Below are 27,136 nucleotides of genomic sequence, written 5' to 3'. Positions count from 1 at the left end.
CAGCCACTTTGAAATTGAGTGGGTTGAGGGGACATAGTTTGGGCCACCACAGGAGACAGCTGGATTTAGGAAATAATGTTGAGTAAAAAAAGAAAATTTAAGAGAATTATGTACCATGTGCTCCATTTTTGTGATGTTCAAAAATACATGAAACAAGATGGCAGCATAGGTAGACATGGCTGGCCCCTTCGCACAAGCACATCAAAATTACAACTAAAATATAGAACACCCACCACTCAGAACTGTCAGAAATTGAACTGAATGGAAGTCTGACAACTATGGAATTAAAGAAACCACATCTGTCCAGACTGGTAGGAGGGGCGCAGGCGCAGAACAGGCGGGTCCCACATCCATGTGTGGTGGATAAAATTTTTGGAGGGAGACCCTGGTAGCAAGGAGTCCCAGCCCCACACCAGGACACCCAACCCAGGGTTCCAGTGCCGGGAAGATAAGTCCCCACAATTTCTGGCTGCAAAAACCAGCAGGGATTGAGTAGGTGGAAGAAGCTGCTGGAACCCCAAGCAGTTCCTCTTAAAGAACCCACATATGGATTCACCTCCTCAGACTCACTCCCTCTGAGCTCCAGCACCAGGGTAGCAGCTTGAAAGGCACCAGTGATATACAGGGAGGAAATGAAGTGTCTGACATCGAGGTGAACAGAGGCCATTGTCCCTTTTCTAAACCCTTCTGCTACAGAGCCAGCAAGCTGATGCTGTAACTGACACTCCATCGACCTGGCTAACACTGTTTGATCTGCTTTGGAGATGCCCAGAGATTCTGCCCCACCCAAATTATGGGCCCACCCAAGCTGCTTTCCCACATGAATGGCTGATATTGGCTCATACATCACAACTTCCTAAATCCCATCAGACAAGCAACAGCTGGCCTCAGTGAGTCCCAGGCCTGGCACTACCAACAGCCAGCCTAGATTCACAGCTTAGTTTTGCCTGGGAGACTCCAAGCCTAGCACAAGTAGCAGCCATCTCGTATTGCTTTATAGCTCAGGCAGGGTGGCCCCAGGCAAAACACAAGTGGGGGCTGACGTTGGCCTGCAGGACCTTGAGAACAGCACCTAAGGACCAGCACACCTAAGTGGACAGCTACAGACCATGTCAGAGCACCACCACCCTGCCCCTGCACAGCTGATTCTCCGTGGAGGGCAGAGGTTGGTGTTAAGTGGTCAGAGCCAATCCTTGCAGCTGACTGGCCTGGGTAAATCTCTCTCACTGATCTGCCAATAGCAACCAAGGCTCAACTACAAGAGGAGGGTGTACTCAGGCCACAGAAAGGGCTCACCTTGAGTACCCAGCATGAGTAGTAGGGGAGGCTGTGCCACTGGACCCTACGTGATATATCTACATTAGGCCACACTACAAAGACACAGATTCAAAGCAGCTCTACCTAATACATAGAAACAAGTACAGGGCGACTGCAAAAATGAGGAGACAAAGAAACATGGCCTAAGTAAAAGAACAAATAAAACTCCAGAAAAATAGCTAAATGAAATGTAGATAAGCAATCTCTCAGATGCAGAGTTCAAAACACAGGTTATAAGGATGTTCAAGAAACTTAGTGAAGACCTTAACAGCATAAAAAAGATCTAGCCAGAGACAAAGACTACACTAATTGAAATAAAGAACAATTTCAGAGAAACAACAGTAGAGTGGATGAAGCTGAGAATTAAATCAATGATTTGGAACATAAGGAAGCAAAAATAACCAATCAGAACAACAAGAAGAAATCAGAATACATGAGGATAGTGTAAGCAGCCTCTGGGACAACTTCAAGTGGTCCAATATTTGCATCATAGAAGTGCCAGAAGGAGAAGAGAAAGAATAAGAAATTGGAAATCTACTGAACATATAATGAAAGAAAACTTCCCTAATTTGGTGAAGGAAATAGACACGCAAGTCCAGGAAGCACAGAGAGTCCCAAACAAGATGAATGCAAAGAAGCCCACTCCAAGACACATCATAGTTAAAATGCCAAAGGTTAAAGATAAGGAGAGAATCTTAAGAGCAGCAAGAGAAAAGAAGTTAGTTACCTGCAGGGGAGTTCCCATAAGACTATCAGCTTATTTCTTAAGAAACTTTGCAGGCTAGAGGGATTGGCAAGAAATATTAAAAGTCACGAAAAGCAGAGACCCACAGCCAAGATTGCTCCACATGGCAAAGCTATCATTTAGAATCAAAGGGCAGATAAAGAGCTTCCCAGACAAGAAAAAACTAAAGGAGTTCACCATCAGCAAACCATTATTATATGAAATGTTAAAGGGACTTATTTAAGAAAAAGAAGAAGATCAAAACTGTGAACAATAAAATGGCCAAAAAATACATATCTATCAACAATTGAAGCTAAAAATCAAACTAAGCAAACAAGAAGAACAGAGACAGAATCATGGATATGGAGAGTGTTTTGATGGTTGCCAGGTGGGAGGGTGGTGTGGGGGAATGGGTGTAGAGGTGAGAGGAATAAGAAGTACAAATAGGTGGCTACAGAATAGCCATGGGGGTGTAAAGTACAGTACAGGAAATGGAGTAGGCAAAGAAGTTGTATGCATGGACATGAACAATGGTGTGGAGATCGCCTGAGGGAGTGGGTGGTGCTGGGGGGAGGAGGGCCAAAAGGGGGGAAATCAGGACAAATGTAAGCACAATCAATAAAACATAATTTTAAAAAATACATAAAAGTGTATGCATTGGGGTTTCCCCTATATATATATTTTACTATCTAAAAATAAGTAATGTGTACTCCTTGTAAAAACCATGAAGAGCAAAAATAAAATTTCTGTCTCTCTTCTCTTATCAACTTCAATGCCTTTTCCAGAAATAACTGTTGTTTAAATTTATATTTTATTTAAGTATAGTTGGTATACGACCTTACATTGGTTATATTAGTTTCAGGTGAACAATACAGTGATTTGACATTTTTACACCTTACGATGTGATCACCCCCCACCAACCCCCCATTCTAGTGATCGTCTGTCACGTGTACACTTTCCACAATGTCACTGACTATACTCCCCTTCACTTTCACGCTCATCCTTTCTCTCACACACCCCCTTTTGATAACCGTCCCTTTGACCTCTGTTTCTATGAGTCTGTTTTTGTTTTGCTTATTTTGTTTTTATAGTACATTGTCAAGGATACAATTACGGATGTTATGAATAAACGGTTGTGGATATTATAGAAGCTGTCGAGATAGGCAGGAAAGGGTTCATCACAGGTGGTAGAAAGTGAGTGAGTGCTTGTCAGAAAGCACACATCAGGGGGTAGCTGGTGACAGAGATAGGGAGTTAAAGAAGGTGGCTAACTGGTGGCTGGCTTTGAAACCAGTCTATGATTTTACTCAGATTTGGAGAGTAAATGGGAGCAAGCTTTTCAGAAAGGGTGATGTCGGGTCAAAGCGTGTGAGAGGGGATCGCTCTGCAGTTAGCTTGGGAGGGAAAGGGCGCCGAGGGCCGAGGGGCCTTCACGCCCGCCCGGTGGCACTTGGAGTTTCCCTCGTTTTTTTTTTAGGGAGGCTCCTCTTTGCTCTGTTCCTTTATCAGGGGCAGCCAGGCGGGGTGTGGCTTGTTGGTGTACAGGGACAGCGAGAAGGGAGTGTGGGGGACAGACAGAGGGGGCCCCTGGCTGAGGGCTGTGGACATTAGAATAAAAGATGAACTTCTCCCGGGCTCACCCCCAGAGCCGCTCCTGATCCTTCTGCCTAATGCCTCACCTCCCTGCGTGGACGGAGGGAGTGTCCACAGCTTGGAGACTCCGGCTCTGATGGACAAAGGGCCCCTGATTCTTATGGTGGTAAGTCCCCCTTTCTCTCCTCTTTCACTCTTTTCAGTCTTTTAACTTTCTCAGGGGGGCTCAGGCTCATTGGAGAAACTATCCCCTTTCTCCTTACTCATGGGAACGTTTTAAAGGACAAAATGGGGCGATGGGAAATGAGCACAGAAGGGGGGGGAGTGACAAGGGGACTGGATGGGCTTTTTCTAAGGACTCATTACGGTATTATCATCATCATTATTGATTATTACAGCTATCATTCATCCAGCCCTCACTGTTTTCCGGGACCTGGGCTTTGTGCTTTCAGACTGATCGCTTGCAGGTTTGCAGGGTTTTCTTAAGTTGCTTGGAGCTCTCAAGTGAACTTAGTGTTTTCCCCTCTCCTAGAAGTAACCACTGTTTAAGAGCAACACTCTTGCCTTTTTCTAAGCATCTGCTTCCTAAATTGTATCATACTGTCCAGAGCTTTTTAAAGTTATTGTTTGGATTACAGCGAACATTTCCCATTGCTCTTAAAGATGGTTCTATCATGTGACTATGAAATGCTACAGAGTATTTCATTGCAAGAATGTGCAATTAGTTAATCATTCCCATTTTAATGAACTTGTAGGTTGTTTTCAGTTTTTCCTTTTTGTAAATTATTTTGTGATGAGCGTCCTCACCATCAAATCCTTGCGCACGTCCTTATTCGTTTCATAAGATTCTTTTCTGGAAGTAAAATTGCTGGATTAAAACTTTTGCATATTTGTAAATCGTTTGATACTTATTCCTCAATTATCCTTGTGAAGGTTGTTCGGCGATCGACAGGAGAGCCATTTTGCCCACATGTATGATAACTCTGAGTATTATTTTTTCTAATATTTGATAATATGAAGGAAGACAGAATCCTATCTGACTGCATTTCTCTGATGACTAGTGAGCAAAAGTCCTCTTTCTGATGTCATTGTCTCCCAGGTTAGTTTGCTCCTATGGCTGCTTACCATCAACCGGTAACTTGATAACGAGCTCCAGGGAGACTCCTCTGCTAAAGCCACCTCACTTGCCCTCGTTACACAGAGTAGCGATCTGATGGAAGCACCTCATTTGCCTTTTTATTCTTAGAACCTGGCACAAACCACTTCACATGTATTTTCTATGCTTCCTTGCTGTAGCCCTACCCACAGTGGAGGCGCTGTTACTGAGTTCATTTCATGTGTGAATGAGAGGAGGCTGGAAGGAGTAAACTAAACCGTCTAAGGTCGCACAGCCAGGCAACGGCAGAGCCAGGGCTTGGCCCCAGGCCGACTTTAGACCCCATCCTCTTGAGTTAATCAACAAGTTGAATTTAGGAAGACAGGGCCACGGTCGGGGGGAGGGCTCCTCTCATTTGATTTCAGGCGCCCCAGTTCAGTTTGGAGCTGCGTGTGGTTCTGGCCACGCCCACCCCGGGCGCGTTACAGAATCACCTTTGAACTGAGGGTCTGGAGGACTGGGGCAACTCCAGGGGATCCTGGGCCCTGCCTACTCTCACCTACAAAGAAAAGACAGATTTTCTCATTTACCTAGTTTCTCCTGTTCAGTTTCTGAGTAGCTGGCAACCTGCAGAAAGATGGATAGGATCAAGGCAAAAAAAAAAAGGTCCCAACGGCAATCCTAACCACACTGTGTCCTGGTGGTATGGTGCCATTTGCAACATTGGGGGATTAGAGGAGTGAACCATATGCATCAGGACTGAAAAACAAAAACACCCCCAAAGCAGCGTGCTGCCGGCCACAAGAAAAACAGCCCTGGAGACGTGTTCAAAGCCCAAGTCCATCTTCAGTTTCTCGACCTCTTGTTGACAGACCCACCTCCTCCAGCTCCCATCTTTGCCCTGTTCCAAGACCTTTAAGGACTTGGCCTGATAACTTTTACAAAGACCCCCTTCTTTGGAAAAGATTTGCAGTCTTGGAGAGAATTTAGGAGATGATCATCTCTCCCTTGTGTCTTTTTACATTTAAACTTCTTCCCGATGGTGGTGAAAGACCAGTTTTCTGCGGTGGGAATTTCAGGCAGTCGGGTGGGTGGGGAACCATTTAGGGCTTCTCTGTGGCCTCAGGGCCCCACGCCTCTCAGGGGCCACAGCTCATTTACTGAGCATGTGTTCTGCCAGACATTGGTGGCAAGTGCTTCACATGCCTTTGAATCCTCTTTTAAAAAAAAGATGTTATTTATTCATTTTTAGAGAGAAGGGGGGAGAAGGGGAAAGAGAGGGAGAGAAACATCAATGTGTGGTTGCCTCTCACATGCCCCCTACTGGGGACCTGGCCTGCAACCCAGGTATGTGCCCTGACTAGGAATCGAACCTCGATTGGTTCACAGCCCTCGCTCAATCCACTGAGCCACACCAGCCAAGGTTGAACCCCCTTTGAGTCCTCACAGTCCCTGTGAAGACAGTTCCCTGTTTATAGACCTGGAGGCCCCCTCCAGGGATTTATACAACTTTCCAGGGACACAGAGCTGGTGTAGCCCCTGGGTGAGCTGACACTTGAACCCAGGTCTTTCTAACTCCAGACCCTGAGTTTGTAGGATCGGTGCCTTCAGGATGAAATGAAGGGACCTCGCTGCCTTGGTTTGCTCTTTCTCAAGGGTCAAATTGAAAAGGCAGTCAGGGAAGAGCTCCAGGCCCCACTGTGGGTGGACGATGGGCCCTTAGCATTTCCCAAACCTGGCCTGGGGCATTAAATGCAAAAAGAGGCCAGTACTCCCGTGTTAACCAGGTTAGCTCCAGGGATAAGTTCTCAGCCTTCCAGACTCTCGCCTGTGCCTTCCGGGGCACACTCAGTGTCTCCCCCTCGGTCCGCACCCACCTCCTCCGCACCGTCATTCTCACTCACAAGCTCACAGGCCCAACCGTGAGGCCAGCCTCTGTGTTCAGCACGCTCCTCCTTCAGTGCTCACAAAAACCCTGCAGGGAGGCACACTGATAACCATTTTAAAGATGGAAAGATAGAGTCTTGGGGAAGCTGAGTCACAATGTTACACGGAGTAAGTAGCAGAGCTGGGATTTGAACACCAGCCTGTGTGATTCCTGAGCGCCTGCCCCGCACCCTCCGCCGCACCCCGAGGCTGTATTCCTCCCGCGTCCAGCTCACGGACCCTCTCCGGCGTGTCCCTGTCTGTCCTCCTAGTTCAAATGGAGACGGCAAGTTCCCCTTGGCTCTCGGGCTGCCTCCTCGCCCTCGTCTTCCTCCAGCTGCCCGCACACCTGTCAGGTAGGAGGCCCTGCCTCTCTTTCCTTGCGGGGGGGGGGGCGGTTCTGAGCAAGGAGTCCCGAGAATCAGAGGCCTGGCGACAGGCTTCCTTTCTTCTGGGGTTCTGCTCTAACCGCAGTGCTTTCCAATGACCTTCCCAGGCTCTCTCCTTCCCCGAGAATCCCCTGCATCCTCGCCGAGCTCTCGCTCTCCCATCCCTCCCAGACTGCGTTGTCCCTTTTCTGTCTTCACCGCACAGGGGACTCCGACCGGCTCCACCTGGCCCCGCTAGGGGGCACAGCCAGGCTGCTCTGTCCCCTCACCCTGTGGTCGTTCGAGGACGTCACCGAGGTGCGCTGGCTGCGGACCCCGACTCCCGGGCCCGCCCAGGTGGTTCACGTGTTCCGGGACGCGGGAGACCGCCTGGAAGACGTGGTGGCGGGATACAAGGGGAGGACGGCGCTCCTGAGAGACGGCCGCCTGGGAAACGTCTCTTTGGAGATCCGCGCGGTCCGGCTGGAGGACCGAGGGCCCTACCGCTGTCGGGTCCAGATTGGAAACTTGAGTCGGGAGGGCACCGTGAATCTGCAGGTGGCAGGTTAGTCATTGTTCGAAGGGGAGTGGATTTGGGGATGCCGTTACTGGTAGAGGTGGATTTGGAGGGGTCCCAGGTCGCCGTCAGAGCCTGTCTCGTCGCTTTGGGAGGCGCCAGGCGGGGTGGGGAGAGGGCGCGCATTCAAGTGCATCGGAGAGCCCCGCGCCCTGCCCACCTCGGGCGGCCGTGGCACCGAGTAGAGGGCTCCGGCCAGGACCCGGCTCCGGCCAGGACCCGGCTCTTGCCTAGGCTCTGGCAGGCAGCTTTCCTTTCCAGTTCTAGGCTCCGATCCTTACATCCACGTGAAGGGCTTCGACGCTGGATGGATCCAGCTGGTGTGCAGGTCGGTGGGATGGTTCCCAAGGCCTCGGGCCGAGTGGAGAGACCCTCAAGGCAAGGCGCTTCCATCGGAGACCGAGACCTCTTCCCTGGACCAAGCCGGGCTCTTCGAAACAGCGATATCCAGCAAAGTCAAGGACAGCACTGTGGGCAACGTGTCCTGCGCCATCCGCAACGTGGCGCTTGGCCAAGAGAAGAGCGCAGCCATGGTCGTGGCAGGTAAAGGCTGGGGCAGAAAACAGGTTCGAAGGCCCCGGCGGCTCCAGAGAAAACTCTGACCATCGTGGAAACTTTATAAAGAACCTTTGAGTTTTTTAAGTACTAAGAATAACACGTTTACTGTAGAAAACTGTAAAAATACAGACTATTTTAAAGAAACAACAAAAGGCCTCTCATAAATGGGAGAGACCTACTGCTAACATGCCTTTTAGGAATTTCTTCCATGCGAGTTCCTCTGAGTGTGAGTTGCTCTGTATACCTGTTCTTCTGCTTAGGGCGGTTCCCCCTCCACCTGCAAGGCTGTGAGCACTTCTGCCCGAGTCCTTAAGTAGTTCTCTGCAACACGATCTTCAAGGGCTGCATAGTAGTTCATTGTGCGGGTATAGCCTAATAAAATTAATCAAAGCCCTGTGGTTATTTATTTATTTATTATTATTTTTAAACGAAGCGAACTTTTTTAATGTTTTTTTTTTACATTTTATTTATTTATCTTTAGAGGGGAAGGGAAGGACAGAGGGAGAGAAATATCAATGTATGGTTGTCTCTCGTGTGTCCCCTGCTGGGAACTGGCCTGCAACCCAGGCATGTGCCCTGACTGGGAATCAAACCGTGATCCTTTGGTTCGCAGGCCCATGCTCAGTCCACTGAGCTACGCCAGCCAGGGCCTTGTTGTTTTAAAGATTTTATTTATTTTTAGAGAGAGGGGGAGGGAGGGACAAAGAGAGGGAGAGAAACATCGAGGTGACAGATAAAAACCAATCGGTTGCCTCTAGAGCGCACCCCGACCAGGGACCGAACCCACCACCTGTCACTTTCCCAGACAATGCCCCTCCAGCTGAGCCCCTCTAACTGAGCCCCACCAGCCAAGGCTCAAAGCCCCATTTCCTGACATTGGGATAGTTTCCGTTTTTCCTCTAACAGTGCAGTGAGCATCACTGCATGTAATTTGGGAAATGATTCGGATTATTTTCTTAGAATATGTTTCCAGAAGTAGAATTAATGGGTCAAAGGGTTTATCAGCCTTTGAAAGACCCTTGAAATGAATGCTTCACGAATGTGCGTGTCATCCTTACGCAGGGGCCATGCTAATCTTCTCCGTATCATTCCAATTTTAGTATAAGTGCTGCCAAAGTGAGCACTCCTGCCTGGGCTTTAGGCCTCTAGCTGTAGGCCCACAGAAATTGTTTTGCCCTGCCGATGTGGCTCAGGGTAAAGGGGTCGCTGATTACTGGTCCACAGCAGAGTGAGGGTTTGAAACGCAAGCAGGAGACGCTCATGAGGAGACTGCAGGTGATTGCTGAGGAAGCACCTCCAGTTCTTCAAAGAACTTGGATAGTTCTTCCACTGAATTACAGAGCGGGGTGAGGTTGTGATTGGGGAGCTGAGTTTAACCCACTGTCTTTAGGCAGGACCATGGAAACCAGTCCTGAGAGATGAACATGTCACTTGAAAGTCATCCCTGAGTTATCCAGGGTTTGAGTTACTGAGAGAAGCCAAGAGCCTCGCCAGCCTTGGCTGGAAGTCTCTCCCTGGAGGCGACGGAGACAGTTGGGACGTGCCTGAGCCATCTTCCATAAGAGGTGGCCAGGAAGAAGCCCTGAGGCATCTGGTGAGGGTGGTCGTTGTGGTCTCGTTCCAGCCCCATCTCCAGGGAGGATCTCCTCCTCAGAAGTGGCTCTTGCTGTGATCCTGCCTGTCCTGGGACTTCTCATTGTGGTGGGCGTTTGCTTCCTCTGGAAGCAAAGAAGATCAAGAGGTAACTGAGTGGTCAGGGAGCGCGGGGTGGCAGGAAGTGGGGCTGCGGCTTCTCTGGGAAAAGGCTGGGGGCGAGGAGACGCAGACGTGACGGCTTCTCTGGGAAAAGGCTGGGGGCGAGGAGACGCAGACGTGACGGCTTCTCTGGGAAAAGGCTGGGGGCGAGGAGACGCAGACGTGACGGCTTCTCTGGGAAAAGGCTGGGGGCGAGGAGACGCAGACGTGGCGGTGCAGGTTGGAGAGACCCTGGGAGGAAACTGGGAGAACAAGGCTCCGGGACTCATACTGCAGAGAAGGGCACAGAATCTGCAGGAAACCTGGGAAGAGCTGTGAATTCTCACCTTCTGAGAAATTAAAAACAGCTGATCGTGCCAGCCTTCTAATTAATTAAAAAATCCAATTCTATCCCTTGGATGAAACCCTCATAAATATGATTGCATTTCACAGGATCTCGGGGTTGTACGGCACCTTGAAAGGCACATAATCCAACACCCCTTTTCCCACCTAATGGTTGAAAGACCCTTTCAAATGGTCACACATCAGCAGTGACAGGGAGCAAAGTCCCCCTCAGGCAGTCCGTTGTCCTCGGACAACACTGCCTGTTAGAAGAAACCCTTCCTTAGACTGAGCTGACCTCTCTGTCTCTCTCCCCTTCCAGAGAAGCTTCTCTATGAACAGGCGATGGAGGTAGGTAAGTGTCCTGGAAGAGGGGGGAATGTGTCTGTGTTTTACTCATTTTTGTGCCTCCAGCGCCCACTAATCTAAATTGTGCACCTGAAAATCCAGACGTCTGCTATTTTTGCTATTTTTGATGTGGGTTCTACACCCGTCCTTTCCAGGCTCTGCTGACTCTGACTTGCGATGGCTTACCTTTCAGTGTGTTTGATGATTTTTGTCTGTGGACTCATTGCTTGATTTTATTCTGTGGGAGTCGTGTAGGCTGAACATGGGGGAGGCTTTTATTCATTCGACAAATAATTGATAACTGTGTACTAAAGTGCCCTGGACTGCGCTAAATGCCGGGGGTGCAATGGTGAGTAAAAGCAGACAGTCCTTGCTCTCCCGGAGCTTGCAGTCCAGCCAGGGAGCTATACGTGAATTAAATAATTGTGCAGGTGAAGGTGAAAGTACCACGGTACAAACGCCACGAACGGGAGTTCTGGGAGCTGTGAGGATTATGAGCAGGAGGTGCCGACTGAGCTTCAGGGACAGAAGAGGAGTCCACAGAGGAAGTGATGTTTGATGTGGAGGACAGACAGGCAGGGGGAAGAGGGGACAGAAAGCTATCCGGGAAGAACGGCTTGAGAAAGAAGCACAAGGCAGAGGGGAGGGGAAAGGTGACCGGACCAGGCTGCGCAGTTAGACAGGGGCCCGGTGGCCTGAGGCCTTGTGGGTGGAGTGAAGGACTTCATCTTTCTCCTTGGGGCAATAGTAAAGGAGTGAGTGGGATGGATGTCTCCGAGAAGCTCTCTCTGGCTGCAGAAGGCACCAGAAGTAGCGAGACAGGATTGGGGGCAGTTCGGGCTACTAGTTCTGTCACCTGGATGAGTGATGATGAGGGCCTGGATCGAGGCGGCGGAGGTGGGACAGAAGTGGACAGGTTCAAGAGCAGGTAAAAATCAGCAGAAATCAGGGACCTTCAAGGTAATGACATAGAATATCATCGTTTTTTAAACTTTTCTCCCTCTAGAAAATCTTCTCTCAGACCATGCCAGAGAAAAAGGTAATTACGTGTATAGAACAAGGGGTAGGGAATAAACAACATATTCATTCTCCTTGTATACAAGTGCTGATAGTCTATCATTACACATACGTTATACAGGTGCACCCGCATATCCTCCATTCATATGATTGGAATTTATCTTCCAGTTGGAAGGGGTTTCGGGGTTGATGGTAGTGGGTCAGGGGAGGCTCATGGTAAAAATTCATAGGTCTGAATTATCTCACGCTCCCTTTATCAGCCTTTCCACCAATCATCTAAAAAGGAAGATCTATATTCTATTTAAAAATATGTGCATATGCCCATCTGGGCGCGTCACAGGCTCTGGGGTCAGCGACACCTGGTCAGCTCACTGCCTGGTCCGCCTTGGCTGTGTCGCTTCACTGCTGTGAGCTCTGGTTTCCTCATCCGTAAAACGGGGCTAATGAATCCCCTCACCCGATTTTTTTCAGGATTAAAAGGGACAACTTAAAAAACCTCTCCTATCACAGTACCTGGAACTCTGTCCCCTTCTTGCCACTTCATCTTCATAAATCACATATCTGCTCTGGGCCACTGAGGGTAAACGCTAGACGCCTAAGGCACCACAAAGAGGCCGGGTCCCTGCCCTGTGAAAATGTAGCCGAGAGACAGGTCATGGGCTCAGACACGGCTCCACGGGCAGTGATTTGGGCCTCTCCTCTCCTCTCCCCTTACCTCTCCTCCCAGTGGGGGGAGCGTGGGCGTGCACCCTGCAGGGACCGACTCTGCGGCTGTTCTGTCCAAGGGCAGAGGCGCAGCGTGCGCCGGGCAGTGGGGAAGGCCTCCGACTGGGAGTCGGACAGGCTTGGGCTCGAATCCTGCCTTCTTGGCCACTTACTAACTGGATGGCCTGGGCAAGTGTCCACGTCCCCCTGAGCCTCGGACCACCACTCTGGAGAAGGTGGATAATTATTACACGCACCGCACATTGTCGAGAGGATTCAGTGGCTACCTCATTATGAGAATAAGACACAATAAATGGAGGTTATTAGTAGTGGAAATACAATACATCTATATCATCTATAAATAATATAAATAATATTATACTTAACATTACATAACTATAACATTATTTATATTAATAACAGTAACATAAACATAAGCCAAGAGCTCCTCAGGGGCCATGTCATGTTTAGCTTCACTGCCCCAGCACCTAACACATGCCCAGCCCTTAGCACGGACCTGGCAGTGGATTCAAATGTAGAACTTCAGTTCTCTGCCAGGGCCACTGCTAGGGAAAATACGGACAGGATGGCCCCTCTGAAGAAGCCACAAGTACTCCCCTGAAGCGTGCGAAGCCTTCACACATGTCCCCAAACCATCTGGAACCTCTAAGTCTGTGAATCTCTCCACAGGACTTCAGGGGAGTTACCGTAGAGAATAGTAAAGCCATGTGCACAAGTCAGCGTGAGGCCTCCACTGTGGATATAGTAAATAGGAAGGAGGTAATTAAAGGGCAGCAAGGTGCACAGTCATGTACACACAGTTACAGACACACGGAAACCTCATGGAGACAGGGGAAGTGAAAGCAGACGGAAGGGAAGGGCAGAGGCGTGACCACTCTAGCAGCTGATGGGGACATCATCCTTTCCCTGTGGGGGACAGAGGGCTGAGCCTTCCTGGGTTCAGGTGTCCCTGAACCCGGGAAGAGCATCTGCTCACTCATGCCTTTTTCTGTTTGTTTTTCAGGAAGGCTCCATAAAGCCCTCAGTAAGTTCTCGTCCGCAGCACAGACCTACTTCCAACATCTTTGCTTCAGGATGGGTGTCTGTCTCAGTTTTCCTTCCAGAGGCAGAGGAGACGGGGTGGGGGGGTACTTCAAGCCGTAGGGTTGGAGATTTCTTGGCTCTCAGTGGTCTCTTTTCTCAAATATTTCCTGCTTCCCTTTCCTGTACAACAGTCACCTAGTCTCTAAATGGGAAACGTTTAACCAAGAAGAGATGTAGCTCCCCTAGGGGAAGCCGTCTGGAGACCCTTTAATCACCAGGCGTGACATTCCCTCGTGTGGGATCCAAGGTGGATGGACCCTCACTAAACTGAATGTGGGGCAGGGTTTCTCGTGTAAGAGACCCTCTTTATTGCAAAAAAAAAAAAAAAAAGAAAAAAGTTCAGACATGGCATGTCTGTTTATTTTACCTTAATACATATACATAAGAAAATCTAATTGAAACCCAGCGATAGTTTTAAATGAACTTATGGTTTCTTCTTCTCTCTCAGCATCCACATACATGCAGACCGCCATTACCGGGGCGTGTGAGATGTGGTATTTAATGAGTCGTAGTCAGGCCTGGCCCACTTAGTGATTTGCTGACCCAGTGCAGTGTCTCTGGGGAGTCCTGGTGCACGGCTGGGAGCCGCTGCAGTGCAAGCAGGGTCATGACATTCAGGGGACAGCTAGCGGGGTCTGATGTGGGAAGGTGGTTGGGATGCGGCGCGACTTTACGCAAAGATGGAAGCGCTCGTTCTGATCTGTCCAACTGTTTTTATTCTTTAGAGAAACTCCGGAGTGAACTGAGTAAGTTTTCCGCGTTCTTAACACTTTTGAACCAACTTCTCTCCTGTTGACTCTCTATTCTCCGTGATCGCTCACCCCTCTCGTTTCTTTTTTTACAGAGTTGAAAAGAGCTGCCGCCGACTCAGGTGAGGTGCACCGTCCCCGAGTTCGACCCCGCCCCCTGGGTTCTCTGTGTCTCCGTCGCGTTCACGGTCGCTTTTCGTCTTTCAGGCTGGAGGAGGGCCCGGCTGCACTTCGGTGAGTCCAGTGGGGTCCATCGCACCGCAGAGCCCCACGTTCGGCCCCTTTGGAAGGCAGACTGGTTTTTTTTTTTTTTTAAATCAAACCTGTTTATCTACTTATCAAAATTTTAAAAATCTTTGTGACTTTGGGGGAGGATCACAGTTGGACTTAGAAAATTTGTCGTTTATTTGTGTGCCTTCCCGGTGACTTGTCTGCTCTTCTGTCTATTCTGGCTCCTTTTTGGTTTATGAGTATCCTTTCTATATAAAGCGTAGAAACTTTTCATTCTATTTGTCACAAATTATGTTTCTGAGTTTTTCATTTGTGTTTTAATTTCCTTATATTACTTTTTTGACGCATGAGTGTCTTATTTTTAGGTAGTCAAAACATTTTTAAAGATTTTATTATTTGCTTTTAGAGAGAGGAGAAGGGAGGGAGAAAGAGAGGAAGAGAAACATCAGCATGTGGTTGCCTCTCATGTGGCCCCCACCGGGGACCTGGCCTGCAACCCAGGCATGTGCCTTGACTGGGAATCGAACTGGTGACCATTTGTTTTGCAACCTGTGCTCAATCCACTGAGCTATATTAGCCAGGGCTAGGTAGTCAAATTTTTAAAATTTTCCCTGTGTAGTGTCCTCTGTGCTTTCAGGTTTTGGAAGCCTTTCTTACCCCATAGCTGGGCAAACAGCCAGTGCTCCCTTCTCTGCTCATCTGCCATGCTCTTCCTGCTCTGCAGATCAGTCTTCCTGGGGGTTGGCGACGGAGATTCTTGGAGCAGGGAATGGCTTGGGCAGGTGCCCCGACATTGTAGACTACAAAGGTTTTCATAGTTTTATTCTAAAAGATTTGCACGTGTCTCTTTTAATTTATTCCTAAATATTCGCTTTTTTTTGCTGTGTCAATGAGATGTTAGTTTCACTGCTTGGGTCCTCATCCATTTTCCAGGCTGTTCATCTCCCTTTTGTTCGCGCCATCTTCCTTCGGGCAGGTACAGCAGAACTGACGAGTGGGCCCCTGGGGGCACACCAGGTCACGTTGGTTGACATTCTGGGAACACACAAACCCTTCTCGCACTCAAGGCCTGGCTTATTCCCGCCACCTCGGCAGAGTACGCACTTCAAGGATTTGACTCTCCAAGAAGAGCCTGTTTTCTGTACTGGGGGTAGGAGGGTGACTCACCATGACCTCCCACAATTTTAAGGAAGAATCCTTTCTGTATTAACATTTAAAAGTAATAATTATATGCGATCATTTAGTTGACAAGATGAGCATCGTCCCCTCACGGTGTGAAGGAGGCACTACCTCGCGGGTCAGCTCATGAAAGGAGCAGGACAGCTCTACAGCGCAGGTGCTGCCACCCCCCCACCTTAGAGATGGAGAAACTAAGGTTTGGAGGTGAATAACGTGCCCAAGGTCACATGACGAGCGCGTGGCAGAGCTGGGACTCCGACTTCCAGTGTGGCTCCTGGGTCTCACATCAGAGCCGATGTTCATTATCATACGGTAGTGTCCTTCGGACCATCGAAGACAAAGGCAGTATTTCCTAAGGATTAAGGGTCTACACAGACAGAAGAAAAACTGTGTCTTCTTTTACTTAGTACCTGACCAGGAGTGTCTCTGGGAGACTGCAGGACGCTTTTCTTTGGTTCCAGGACACACAGGGTAGAGGGAATCAGGAACTGAAATGGGTCAGTGACAGGTGTGCAGACCTAGGGAGTATCCTTCCCTCCAAAACTACCCAAAGATCCTGTGAGGCCTAGCCTCCCCCAACCTCACCTCTCTGTGCCTCTCTGCAGTGGCGGTGACCCTGGACCCCGACACGGCGCATCCCAAACTCATCCTGTCTGAGGACCGCAGGTGCGTGAAGCTCGGAGACAGAAGGCAGCCTGTGCTTGATAACCCCCAGAGGTTTGATTTCGTCGTCAGTGTCCTGGGCTCTGAGTACTTCGTAGCTGGTTGTCACTACTGGGAGGTGAACGTGGGAGACAAGACCAAATGGATCCTGGGGGTGTGCAGCGAGTCAGTGAGCAGGAAGGGGAAGGTCACGGCCTCGCCCGCCAACGGACACTGGCTTATGCGGCAGAGCCGTGGGAACCAGTATGAAGCTCTCACATCTCCACAGACCTCCTTCCGTCTGAAAGAGCCGCCGCGCTGCGTGGGGATTTTCCTGGACTACGAAGCAGGAATCATCTCCTTCTACAATGTGACCGACAAATCCCACATTTTTACTTTCACCCACACGTTCTCTGGCCCCCTCCGCCCTTTCTTTGAACCTTGCCTTCACGATGAAGGGAAAAACACGGCTCCTCTAATTGTCTGTTCAGAACTCCAGAAATCAGAGGAGTCAATTGTCCCCAAGCCAGATGGAAAAGGCCACGCTAATGGAGATGTGGCCCTGAGGGTGGACTCTTCCCTGCTGCCCCCTCAGGCACCAGAGCTTTCCCCACACAGGGACTTGACCCTGCCTTGGCCCCCTGACGTTGGCCCCGCCCTCCAGGGGCTCAAGGTTCCTTATTTTTAAGAAGGTGCCTCATTGCCTGCTCCCCTGCCCATCCAGCCTCGTGCTCCGGCCCAACGTTGGATTCTGGAACAGCACATCTTCTCTCCCCGAATTCAGACCCTTTTGTGGCTTCTATTCATGCCACTTATCTCCCAGTTCTAAACCCCCGTCTCCTGCTGCGGACTCGAAGTTCCCACTGCCCTGGGAGAACCCTTGCAAACCAAATGAACAACCAGATTAGGTGAAGGCGGTGATGTTGAAGGTGCCCCACTGAGATACAGCGTCCTCCATCCGAAGCGCTCTTTAGGAGGACTTCGTCCGACCTCACCCTGCGCTCCGGCTTTTAGTCGTGGGGTTACCAGACCCGGTCCCTGACTTATCTCGACAAGAATTGCTTTTCTCTCTCTCTCTTTCTCTTTTTTATTTAGTTCAGGCCCTAAGCCCTCAAAGCCAGTTTTTTAAAAGTAAACATATTTTGGGTCAAACATTCTTTCTTCATCCTTCTGGACTAACGGGTGAGGAGGACAGGAGATAAAACATACTCTCCTTTTCTATTTCCTTGGTGCTGTTCACAGTGTAGTTCCATGATATCCAGAGCTAATGCACATGTTTCCAAAGCTAATTTACTTGTTAGTGATAACCAGGTACAGGGACTTTACTTACTTTATTTTATTTTTAATCCTTATTGAAGGATATGTGTATTGATTTGAGAGAGAGAGAGAGAGACATCAATGTGAGAGAGAAACATCCATCAGTTGCCTCCCATAAGTGCCCCAACTGGGGATTGAACCTGCTACCTATGTATGTGCCCTGACTGGGAATCGAACCTTCAACCTTTTGGTGTACAGGATGATGCTTCAACCAACTGAGCCACCCAGCCAAGGGAAGGCACAGGGACTTTAACTGTGGTAGCTGGAATCCCCAAAAGCCTTGGGAGCAGTCAGGGAGCTGGGAAGCACGACTTCAAACAGCAGGCCAGCTGCGTGTGGCCCGGCAAAGACGGCTGTGGGTGAGTCAGTCTGTTGCCGCGGCCATTTTGCACATCTTTCTGAGATTCAGAGAGGCCCAGCTAGAAAAAGTGGCAGTTTTAACTACCAATGGGGTCTTTTCCCCCATAAGACATGAAACTGGAAGACTTGACTGTTTGTGTAGCACACTCTTCCCTTGGGTCGGAGAATAATGATTTTAAATAGGAATTTGATAGACCAGGTGTGAGGATAAAATAATGAATCTGATTTTGTGGTGTGGATTGCAGAAAGAAGTCTAGTCTCTTTCAAGTCATACCATATGTCTGGTCTGGCCTCTTTTTGCAGAGACTAGCTCTCAGTGTGCAGATGGGCACTCAGTTCTGCCCAACCCAAACTGGAGGGATCCAGGGGGGCCAGTGATCTAGTTCCTGCCACAGTCTGGAGGCCCAAGACCCAGGAGAGCCTACGGCATAATCCCAGCGTGAAGGCCGACAGGCTTGAGACGCAGGGAGGACTGACGTTCAGTTTGAGCCTGAACGTGGGAAAAAGCGGGTGTCTCGTTTGAAGGCTGTCTGGCAGGAAGAATATCACTAGGGGAAGGGTCAGCCCTTTGGTTCTATTCAGGCCTTTAACCGACTGGATGAGGCCCGCCCATGTTAGGGAGGTCAATCTACTTTACTCAAGCTAATGAGTTAAATCTTCTCATCCAAAAGTACTCTTACAGAAACATCTAGAACAGTTGACCAAATATCTGGGCACCCTGTGGCCTAGTCAAGTTGATACATAAAATATAAACACCATAGTGCTTGAGTAGAATTTTTTAAAAGATTTTATTTATTTATCTTTAGAGGGGAAGGGAAGGAGAGAAGGAGAGAAACATCAATGTATGGTTGCCTTTGGTGGGTCCCCCTGCTGGGAATTGGCCTGCAGGGAACCGGCCTGCAACCCAGGTATGTGCCCTGACTGGGAATCGAACCCTGATTGGTTCACAGGCCCGCGCTCAATCCAAGCCGGGGCTTTGAGTAGAATTTTTCATTTGCTTTTGTATAGTTCTTAAATAAAAGTTTGGCATCCATTGTTGTTATTTACATTGTGAATGAGAAGTTGAAGGAAAAGGCTTTGGACTGATAAGAGAAAAACACATCATGGATTTGGTTTCCAAACAGCTTTGACTCCACCGAGCAAGCTTTAATCACAGTTAAAAATAAAGTCACAGTTTTATTTCTGAGCCTACCTTCTGAGCATTTTATTTGAACCAATTTATAAAGTAATAGTATAGGGGGTATTTATATTTCATCCATCCACACTCAGTTTCAAAACTACTTTCCTGAATATCCCAATCTTAAAACGCACATTGTTCACGCTGGCTTCACCCGAGAATTTACCAGCAGGAAAGAAACCTGTCATTTGTGGAGGCAGAAGCTTGATATATCCTCACAACAATTCTGCCAGGAATTTTACAGCGGAGGAAAATAGTGCTCCCAAATAGCTGGGTGCTAGAACTGGGATTCTAAATCTGGTTTATCCAGCCCTGAAGACTATTGTCTTTGCAATGAAACGCTGTGAAGATATGACAGGCCTGCTCATTTAGGCTACCTATTCATTTAGGCTTTTTTTTTCTTTTATAACTGAAGCCTAAGGAAAAGAAATCCTAATCCTCGTTCCGTCAGGATTGATGAGCAACAATCAGGTTTCACTACGTAGGACTCAGAAAAATCCCTGTGCCAGGGTGTCAGGAGATCCAAAGGCGGCTCTTCGGACAGGGAACCTCTAGCTTCTCTGACAAGTGGATTGGGTTTGTTGATCTTTAAACTCCTTCCAGTTCTACAATCCTTTGATTTCCAATTATGAACCTCGACGGAGGCTCGGGAACTCCAAGCTTCGTGGGATGTCTACAGGACCGGCAACACTCACCAACTCATGGGGTAATGGCAGCTCTTACACATTCTACCTCTTCCCAGACCAGTGGCCCGGCACATTGGGCTTTTAACGCCGAAGCGCAGAAGGAAATTTGACAACCTTAGGAGGAAACTCAGTGTCCACCGCTGGGCTCAAAACTTGGAAAATTTCTTCATCGAGTCTACGATTTTCCTTAGGACTACAACTCCCAGCAGGCCACCGCAGAGTCCAAAGCTTATTGGCGGTCCCGCTCGGTTTCTTGCGGTGTGGCAGCTACTACAGCCAATGGGAAAGGAAGATAGTTCTCAGAACCCAATCCTGGAACGGCAGGGTGAGTCCTTTCTTGGTTCCGGCTCCGGCCCCTCTCCCGGCCCACCGAGGCAGCTCTATCCCTGACCGAGCCGCGGGAGCGAGGTGCGTTCAGGTTGGGCCCCGGGACACGGGGGAGGTGGATATGCTTTCGTGGGGACTCTGAGCTTGGCTCCTTCCATCTCTCCGGGGAGCCAGAGGTTGTGGCTTTGCTCCCCGGATCCAGTGAGGGCAAATGGGGCCCTGAGATCCCGACCCCTGTCCACCTTCCCCAGCCCGCGCGTCAGACTGCTGGCCCCAGTCCTTAACCCCTGTCCCTTCTGTTGGCCTTCTGAGTACTCCAGTCCCCCTGCCACTGACCATATCTTTGGGGTCAGCCCCTCTCCTCCCACCCCTCCGGCCCAAGCCCGCTAGCAGCTCCGAACCCAGCCCCTGTCCTCCAGAACGCCCGATTCCTCAGGCTTCGCCCTGGGCTTCTTCCCTGCCCACAGTACACAGCCCAGCTTCTTGGGTCCGGTTCCCCGCCACCTCTGACTGCAGCGTTTGCGCCCCCTGTCCTGACCACCTTCTCTGACCCTCTGACTCTTTTGATTCCCCCCCCCCCGCCCCCACCATCACTGACCTGTTATCCAGGTACCCTGCACAGTTCCCTCTTCTTCTTTGGTTTTTCCAAGCTCCTCTACCCCTTCCTCCCCCAAGTTCTTGACTTGACCCTAAAGAACCCAACTTTGGCCCTTCAGACCAACTTCCAGCATGGCCCCTTCCCTCCAGTGTAGGCCTTGGGCCTGCAGCATCTAACCAGCCCCATCTTCTTGGCTCTTACTGTGTACACCTGACTCCTCCTCCACTGCCAGAATCCCTTCCACTGTTGGTCCTCCTTGTACCGCTGAGCCTCCTGGAAGACCAGCTGGATGGGCCCCTTTCTCCCCCAGATCTCTGAAATGTGATGTGAAAGCGATTCTCTGTACCTTACCTGCTACTGTCTTCTCAGTAGATAGGGGGTTCCCCATCTCTGTGAGTCCCGGTCTTACCCATTCTGCAAGTCCTAGTTGGAATACCACCTTTTCCATGAAGCTGGTCATCCGAGATCTCTTCAGGGAGAGATGCCCATGTGGTCTGAAATCCTGTGGCACTGTTTTTTCTTCTCTCCTCCCTCCCTCCTTCCCTTCCCTTCCCTTCCCTTCCCTTCCCTTCCCTTCCCTTCCCTTCCCTTCCCTTCCCTTCCCTTCCCTTCCCTTCCCTTCCCTTCCCTTCCCTTCCCTTCCCTTCCCTTCCCTTCCCTTCTCCCTCTCTCTTTCCCTCCTTCTCTCTTTCATTTCCTTCTCCCCTCTCTCTCCCTCAACACTAGTGTGGTGCATAAAAGCACTGGCTTTGGAGTGATGGACATAGGTCCTAGTTCTGCCACTCACTTGCTCTGTGCCCTTGGGCGAGTTACAATTACTCTGTGCCTCAGTTTCCTCATCTAACATAAGTTGTGACAATGAAATGAGATGATTCACATGTAGTGCTTAGTTCAGGGCCTCGCACTTGGTGTGAGCTTTAAAATGTTAACCGTTATTATTATTGGTTCTCGTATAGTGTGCCAGCTGCTGTACGAGGCACTGAAGAGCAGGTACAAAAGTGACTAAGGCACATTCCCCGTGCTCCTGCAACTTAACCTTTTATTGTACGAGAGTTTCTGGAGTTCACAGCTTGTTTCACTGAACTGTACTGTAAACTGTTTGAGGGTAGAAACCACAGCTCTAAATCTTTCTGCTCTTACTTTGACCCAGCATTCAGACCTAGGAAGAATCAGCCTGGTAAAGGGTAGGTTCTCAGAGTAGCAGGATTGGAAGTGAGTTGAGGCTGTGCAGCCCACTGCATGGGGCCCTAAGTGGGGTGGGCAGGGGCAGGGAGTGAATCAAGATTATATTCCCTCATACACTTAAAAACACTTGAGTACTGGGCCTTGTGCTGGGGAGAGATTACCAAAATGACTCAGTCCCTATCCTCAAGTTGCTTAGGAACTACTAGGGGAAACAGACATGTAAATGGCTAATTGCAAATCACAGTAAAAGCAAGTACAGGATTCTGTGGGGGTTTGAAGGAGGAACCAGGCAGGAATGGAGAGATTGCCCAGGAGCAGTGGGTGAGAATGTTCACAAGCACAACATGGGATCTGGAGACGGGCCTGGCCCTGATTTGTCCCACTCATGCACAAATATTTTATCAGGGATCTACTCTATCTGACCGCCATTACTGTAGGAGTTGAAGTTATATTAGTGAATAAAACAAACACCCTGGCCCTCACGGAGTTATGTTTTAGTGGCAGGGCGGGTGTGTGGGGGAGGAGAGAGAGATAATAAATGAGGGATAATAAATTAGCTGCACATTTGAAAGTGAAGCAGGCCTCTTTAAACACTGCTTAGCTAGATTCCTCAAGAAACACTTTGTAACAGAGATTGGCAAGCTATAGCTTGCCTCCTTTTGTTTCAAATAAAGTTTTATTGGGACAGCCACATATTGTCTATGGCTGCTTTTACGATACATCAGAGCTGAATAACTGCAACAGAGCTGCTGTGGCCCCAAATAGTTACTAAACATTTACTCTCTGGCCCTTTACAGAAAAAGTTTTCTGACCCCACTTCTTAAAGACTTGAAGCCCTGTCCATATTTCTCAATTTAGGTTATATATGGTCTTGTACCTTTTTTTAATTAAAAACAATTTTTTTCCTAACAAGATCACCGAAGGGGATCTTTTTCATCCTTGTATTCTTTGCAGGTCTAGGAAATAGTGTCTTCAATGACTGTAGTAGCAGCGGTTGTTGGCTGAATGCCAAGTAAGGGCCACACACGACACTGAGCACGTCATGGGTGTTGTCTCACGCAGAGTCCTGCAGCGTAGGTCGGTTATCACCGGTTAGAGCTGTGGGAACGGAGGCTTGGAGTGGCTGAGTGATTTGCAGCGTTGTAAACATGGTGCGCCACCATCGAGCTCCTGCCCTAAATGCAGTCAGTGCCCCGACCGTCACTTCATGCTGCTGTTTCCCCTAGTACGTGCTGACTTGCAGGAAGTATCAGTCTTTCCTTTTCTGTCGTCAGCGTCCCGTCACCCCTCACCCCTTCGTTCCCGCCCTCACCCCTTTGTTCACGTCTCTGTACAGTGTCTCCCGCAGCCCACTCGGCCTTTTGAGATGGTGTTGCTTCAGGGCCCAGAGGCAACACCGGACTCCCCTCTTATCAGAAGCACTTTTGTCTTCTCCTCGTTCCCTGTCCTTAGCTGTAGGGCCTCCAGGGGATGTGTGCAGCTTAGCAAGCACTTACCGAGGTCTGCACCAGTGGGCCCTGTGCAGTGGGTACTGTGTGTGTGTAGCTGTGTGGGGGGAGTGTGGTTTGTGTGTCGGTGGCATGTGTGTGGCTGTGTTGTGTGAGTGTAGATGTGTGTATGGCGTTCGATTGTGTAGCCATGTGTGTGGCTGTATGTGTGGGAGGGCTGTGTGCAGTGTATTTGATATGCATGCGTGTGGCCGTGTGCTGTGAGAGTGTGGTATGAGCGTGTCTGTGTATGTGACTGTGGTATGTACGAGTGGTGTGAGAATGTGGCTGAGTGTATCTCGTGTGAGGATGGCTGTGCACGTGGTGTGCACCCACATGCACACGTGCTGTATGTGGTGTATGAGAGGGGAAGCGTGTACCGACCAATCAGAATGGACTCGGGCTAAGTGCCCCGCAGTGGGTCTGGAGGGCTCAGAGGTTAACTCTTCGGTTGCTGGGTTATGGTGAGATCCTAGGGAGGGAAGGGAAGGGCGGCAGAACCCTCATGAGGACTCAAAGCCAGGCCTTATGCACGAACAGGAGAGTCTGGGGAATCAGAGGTTCTGTCGTGATCATTTTCGAAAGCAGGCACATGGAGGGATGCTGTCCAGGAAGGTTTTTCTAAAGAAAGATTAAAAAATAAAAGGAATTTCAGTTAACTTACAGTTGAACTCATTCTGAAAAGCTGAAAAACTGCAATCGTTCTACAGTGGAAGCTCCTTTACTTGCACGTAAGTTATAGTCTAGACCATTTTGTTTAGTGGTGTCAAGAAAAGTGGTATATTAAAATTTCACAAATAGTATTTGTTGGTGGTAGACAAAGCTGTGTCTTCTTTTTGCTCTGGTTTGGTAGCTTTAAACATCTGGAAGTGTGTTCGCTTGAAAGTAAGTAAAGGCATTCTCTGCAGTTATTTCCATTCATTGAGGTTACTTCTGATGGCTGGGTCGTGGGGAAGGTGTATATCCCTCCAGACAGAAGAGATGCTTCCCTGTGACCTGGCCCAACCCTCGGAATAAAGGTGTTGGCCACTTGTGTTCATTCTCAGGGCTCGGACATGGGCAGTGAGAAGGAGCAGGATCCAGAGCAGCACCTGCCCGAGGAAGGGGAGCGGGGCAAGCCTTGGAGAGTGGATGACTCGGAGGGTTTTCGGATCCCAGCTGGGGAGAAAGAGCATGGGCAAGAGAGCCAGTCGGTGGGGCCACAAGGGGTCCATCCGAAACGGCCGTGGCAGAAAGTCACTGTCCCCACTGGAGAGCCGGGGGACCCCGTTGCTCAGCCGAGGCCTGAGGCCGAGGAGAAGCCCTTTATATGTGCCCAGTGTGGCAAAACCTTCAATAATACCTCCAACCTGAGAACACACCAGCGGATCCACACGGGTGAGAAACCTTACAAGTGTTCTGAATGTGGCAAGAGCTTCTCGAGGAGCTCCAACCGCATCCGGCACGAGCGGATCCACCTGGAAGAGAAGCACTACAAATGCCCCAAGTGTCAGGAGAGCTTTCGGCGGCGCTCGGATCTCACCACGCACCAGCAAGATCACCTGGGCAAGCGGCCGTACCGCTGTGACATCTGTGGGAAGAGCTTCAGCCAGAGCGCCACGCTGGCTGTGCATCACCGGACCCACCTGGAGCCCGCGCCCTACATCTGCTGTGAGTGCGGGAAGAGCTTCAGCAACAGCTCCAGCTTTGGGGTGCACCACCGCACCCACACAGGCGAGAGGCCTTACGAGTGTGCCGAATGTGGGCGGACCTTCAGCGACATCTCCAACTTCGGAGCCCACCAGAGGACCCACAGAGGGGAGAAGCCCTACCGGTGCACCCTGTGTGGGAAACACTTCTCCCGCAGCTCCAATCTCATCCGCCACCAGAAAACGCACCTGGGAGAGCCGGCTGGGAAAGACTCCACCTGAAGAAGAGTGAGGGGGAGAGAGAGACCCACTGGGAGTATAGAAAGATCTTTAGGATCTGCTGCTGCCTCCTTGACCTCAACCCCTTCACCCCACTTTGGAGAATGGTTTCCTGTGAAGCCCGATCTCCAGGATGCCTTGAGGAGGGACTTGAATAAAAATCCTTGCCCCCTTCCAATCCAATTTCTTGCCTTGGAAGGTCAGAAGATCTGGCCTTGGCTTCATCTCCTTGCGGTGAAAGAGAAATAGGATAGGTTTAGTACATGCTCCTTTCATTAGGGCCACGGTCCCTGGCCTTTGAGGAAGTACCTATGCGATGCACATCACTGAAGATCCTCCAAACCGTGTATGAACTGCTCAGGACACAGTGCAGTGGCCTGCTAGTCCCCATCCACTGCGCCCCAGCTGGGCTTCGGGGGGCAGTCTGCCCAATGGAAGGGGCCTCCTTGGCCTGGAGAATGGCCTGAGGTCCTGCCTTAGAGATGAAAGGGAAGCTGTTAGGGAGCTGTGATCCAGGGACCTTGACACTGCCCCCTGTGTGTGACTCGTTATCCCCGCCCCAACCTGCCTCTGTTCCCCGAGTGATTAGCAGTAAAACCCTTCACTACAAAGGACCTGCGTACTTATTTGGGGCGTTCAAGAATGGGGCTCCTGGGGGCGTGGTCTCTCTGCAGCTGGGAGAAAGTGGAATTTCAAGGGAGACGCAGTGGGTGGTTGCTCTGAAAAGCAAAGGGAGACTGAGTTGATGGGCCTCCACGGAGGACGGAGAAAGGGAAGGAAGTCACAGTAACTGAGCATCCACTGTATGACACAGATTCCACCCGTCACATTCACATCCTTTATTTCATTTAGTTGTCGCAGCAACCCTCAGGGGAGTAAGATGAGGAAACAGGAGTGAGGACAGGTGAAGTCGTACGGCAGCGAGTATAGAGGCGGAGTTCACACTCGGGCCTCCCTTGATTCGGAGATGACACTCTGCACTGCACTCGCCAGCTCTGAAGCAGCAGCCACTTAGGGGGCTTACCTGGGACCAGGTGATTGCCTAGAGGCGAGAGCTAGTGCAGACTCCTCACAGGGCTCTGGACTGTTTGTAGGAAGTTAGTGCCAGCCTTTTCAACTTTAGACTGATGGAGAACTTACTCTGTATCTAGGAAAAATGACAGCGGCAGGGAGTAGGACGTGAGGGATGGGGTAAGGTGAACCCATAATGAGAGTCTTTGACCGTAGTGACGATAATTTATTGCTTGCGTCTGGGACAGCTCAGCAGGGTTCATTCCCAGGTTCTTGCCCTGGTTTAGGTCTGGTTCCACAGTGCAGATTTCAGTGTTTTCTGCAGATGTTTAGTGTCCACCCAGATTTCCTATAAATACAAAAGACGCGGCCCTGCTCCTCTGGCATGAAGGGCCTCCTTCATTTGTAGCCAGGTGGCAGAATGTGACTGTGACACCTGGTTTGGGACTGACCCCCCATAACCTGACCTGTCACAGGGGACCTGACCCTGCCTCCCACCCAGGAAGGGATGTGCCCGGGAACTTTGCAAACTTGATCCTCTGGAATTCTCAACGACCCTGCGAAGTTAGGGTTCTGCGCCTCTGACAGTTGCAGAAACAGACTGACAGAACGGGACGGATGCTAGACTGCATGGCAAGTAAACGGCAGGGTCAGGAACGGACCCGGGCTTCTGCCCGAATCCAAAACCGGAATTTTCCCAGCTCTAAAAGAAGACTTCCCAACTAATTCCCTAACAGTTGCAGGACACTTCACAGTTTATGAAGCACTTTTATTTCACATACATTTTCCTACTTCTTGAAAATCTCCATACAAAATATTTTAAATGTAGTCACCCAAGCTGGCATGTATGAATTCTCGCAATCCCAAATAA

The 27,136-nt window shown here is 49.8% G+C and overlaps 2 protein-coding genes and 1 non-coding gene across 5 annotated transcripts; 2 read left to right on the top strand and 1 right to left on the bottom strand.

Annotated features, from left to right (window-relative positions):
• The first annotated feature begins 3,598 nt into the window (after nucleotides 1-3,598).
• On the top strand, nucleotides 3,599-19,900 carry ERMAP (erythroblast membrane associated protein (Scianna blood group)). 2 transcript variants are annotated; one of them, XM_053660619.1, is made up of 12 exons: nucleotides 3,599-3,800; nucleotides 6,929-7,012; nucleotides 7,251-7,589; nucleotides 7,863-8,144; nucleotides 9,784-9,900; nucleotides 10,558-10,590; nucleotides 11,590-11,622; nucleotides 13,330-13,350; nucleotides 14,135-14,155; nucleotides 14,254-14,280; nucleotides 14,366-14,392; nucleotides 16,174-19,900. In XM_053660619.1, the coding sequence occupies exons 2-12, from the start codon at nucleotides 6,934-6,936 to the stop codon at nucleotides 16,896-16,898; spliced, it is 1,704 nt and encodes a 567-aa protein (XP_053516594.1). In that variant the 5' UTR covers nucleotides 3,599-3,800; nucleotides 6,929-6,933; the 3' UTR covers nucleotides 16,899-19,900. The 2 variants fall into 2 exon arrangements, with proteins under 2 accessions (XP_053516594.1, XP_053516595.1); XM_053660620.1 differs by lacking the exon at nucleotides 14,135-14,155.
• LOC119061191 (U6 spliceosomal RNA) lies at nucleotides 9,182-9,283 on the bottom strand. Its single transcript, XR_008390738.1, has one exon. It is a non-coding gene; the product is annotated as a U6 spliceosomal RNA (small nuclear RNA).
• ZNF691 (zinc finger protein 691) lies at nucleotides 19,847-27,136 on the top strand. Of its 2 annotated transcripts, none has more exons than XM_037149696.2 (2): nucleotides 19,847-20,075; nucleotides 24,394-27,136. In XM_037149696.2, the coding sequence occupies exon 2, from the start codon at nucleotides 24,403-24,405 to the stop codon at nucleotides 25,255-25,257; it is 855 nt and encodes a 284-aa protein (XP_037005591.1). In that variant the 5' UTR covers nucleotides 19,847-20,075; nucleotides 24,394-24,402; the 3' UTR covers nucleotides 25,258-27,136. The 2 variants fall into 2 exon arrangements, with proteins under 2 accessions (XP_037005591.1, XP_037005590.1); XM_037149695.2 differs by having other exon boundaries at nucleotides 20,069-20,158.

This window comes from Artibeus jamaicensis, unplaced genomic scaffold (genome assembly GCF_021234435.1).
Source record: "Artibeus jamaicensis isolate MK-2021 breed Jamaican fruit bat unplaced genomic scaffold, CSHL_Jam_final scaffold_847, whole genome shotgun sequence".
In the NCBI taxonomy this organism is placed as follows: Eukaryota; Metazoa; Chordata; class Mammalia; order Chiroptera; family Phyllostomidae; genus Artibeus; species Artibeus jamaicensis.
This window is presented reverse-complemented; position numbering and strand designations above follow the sequence as displayed.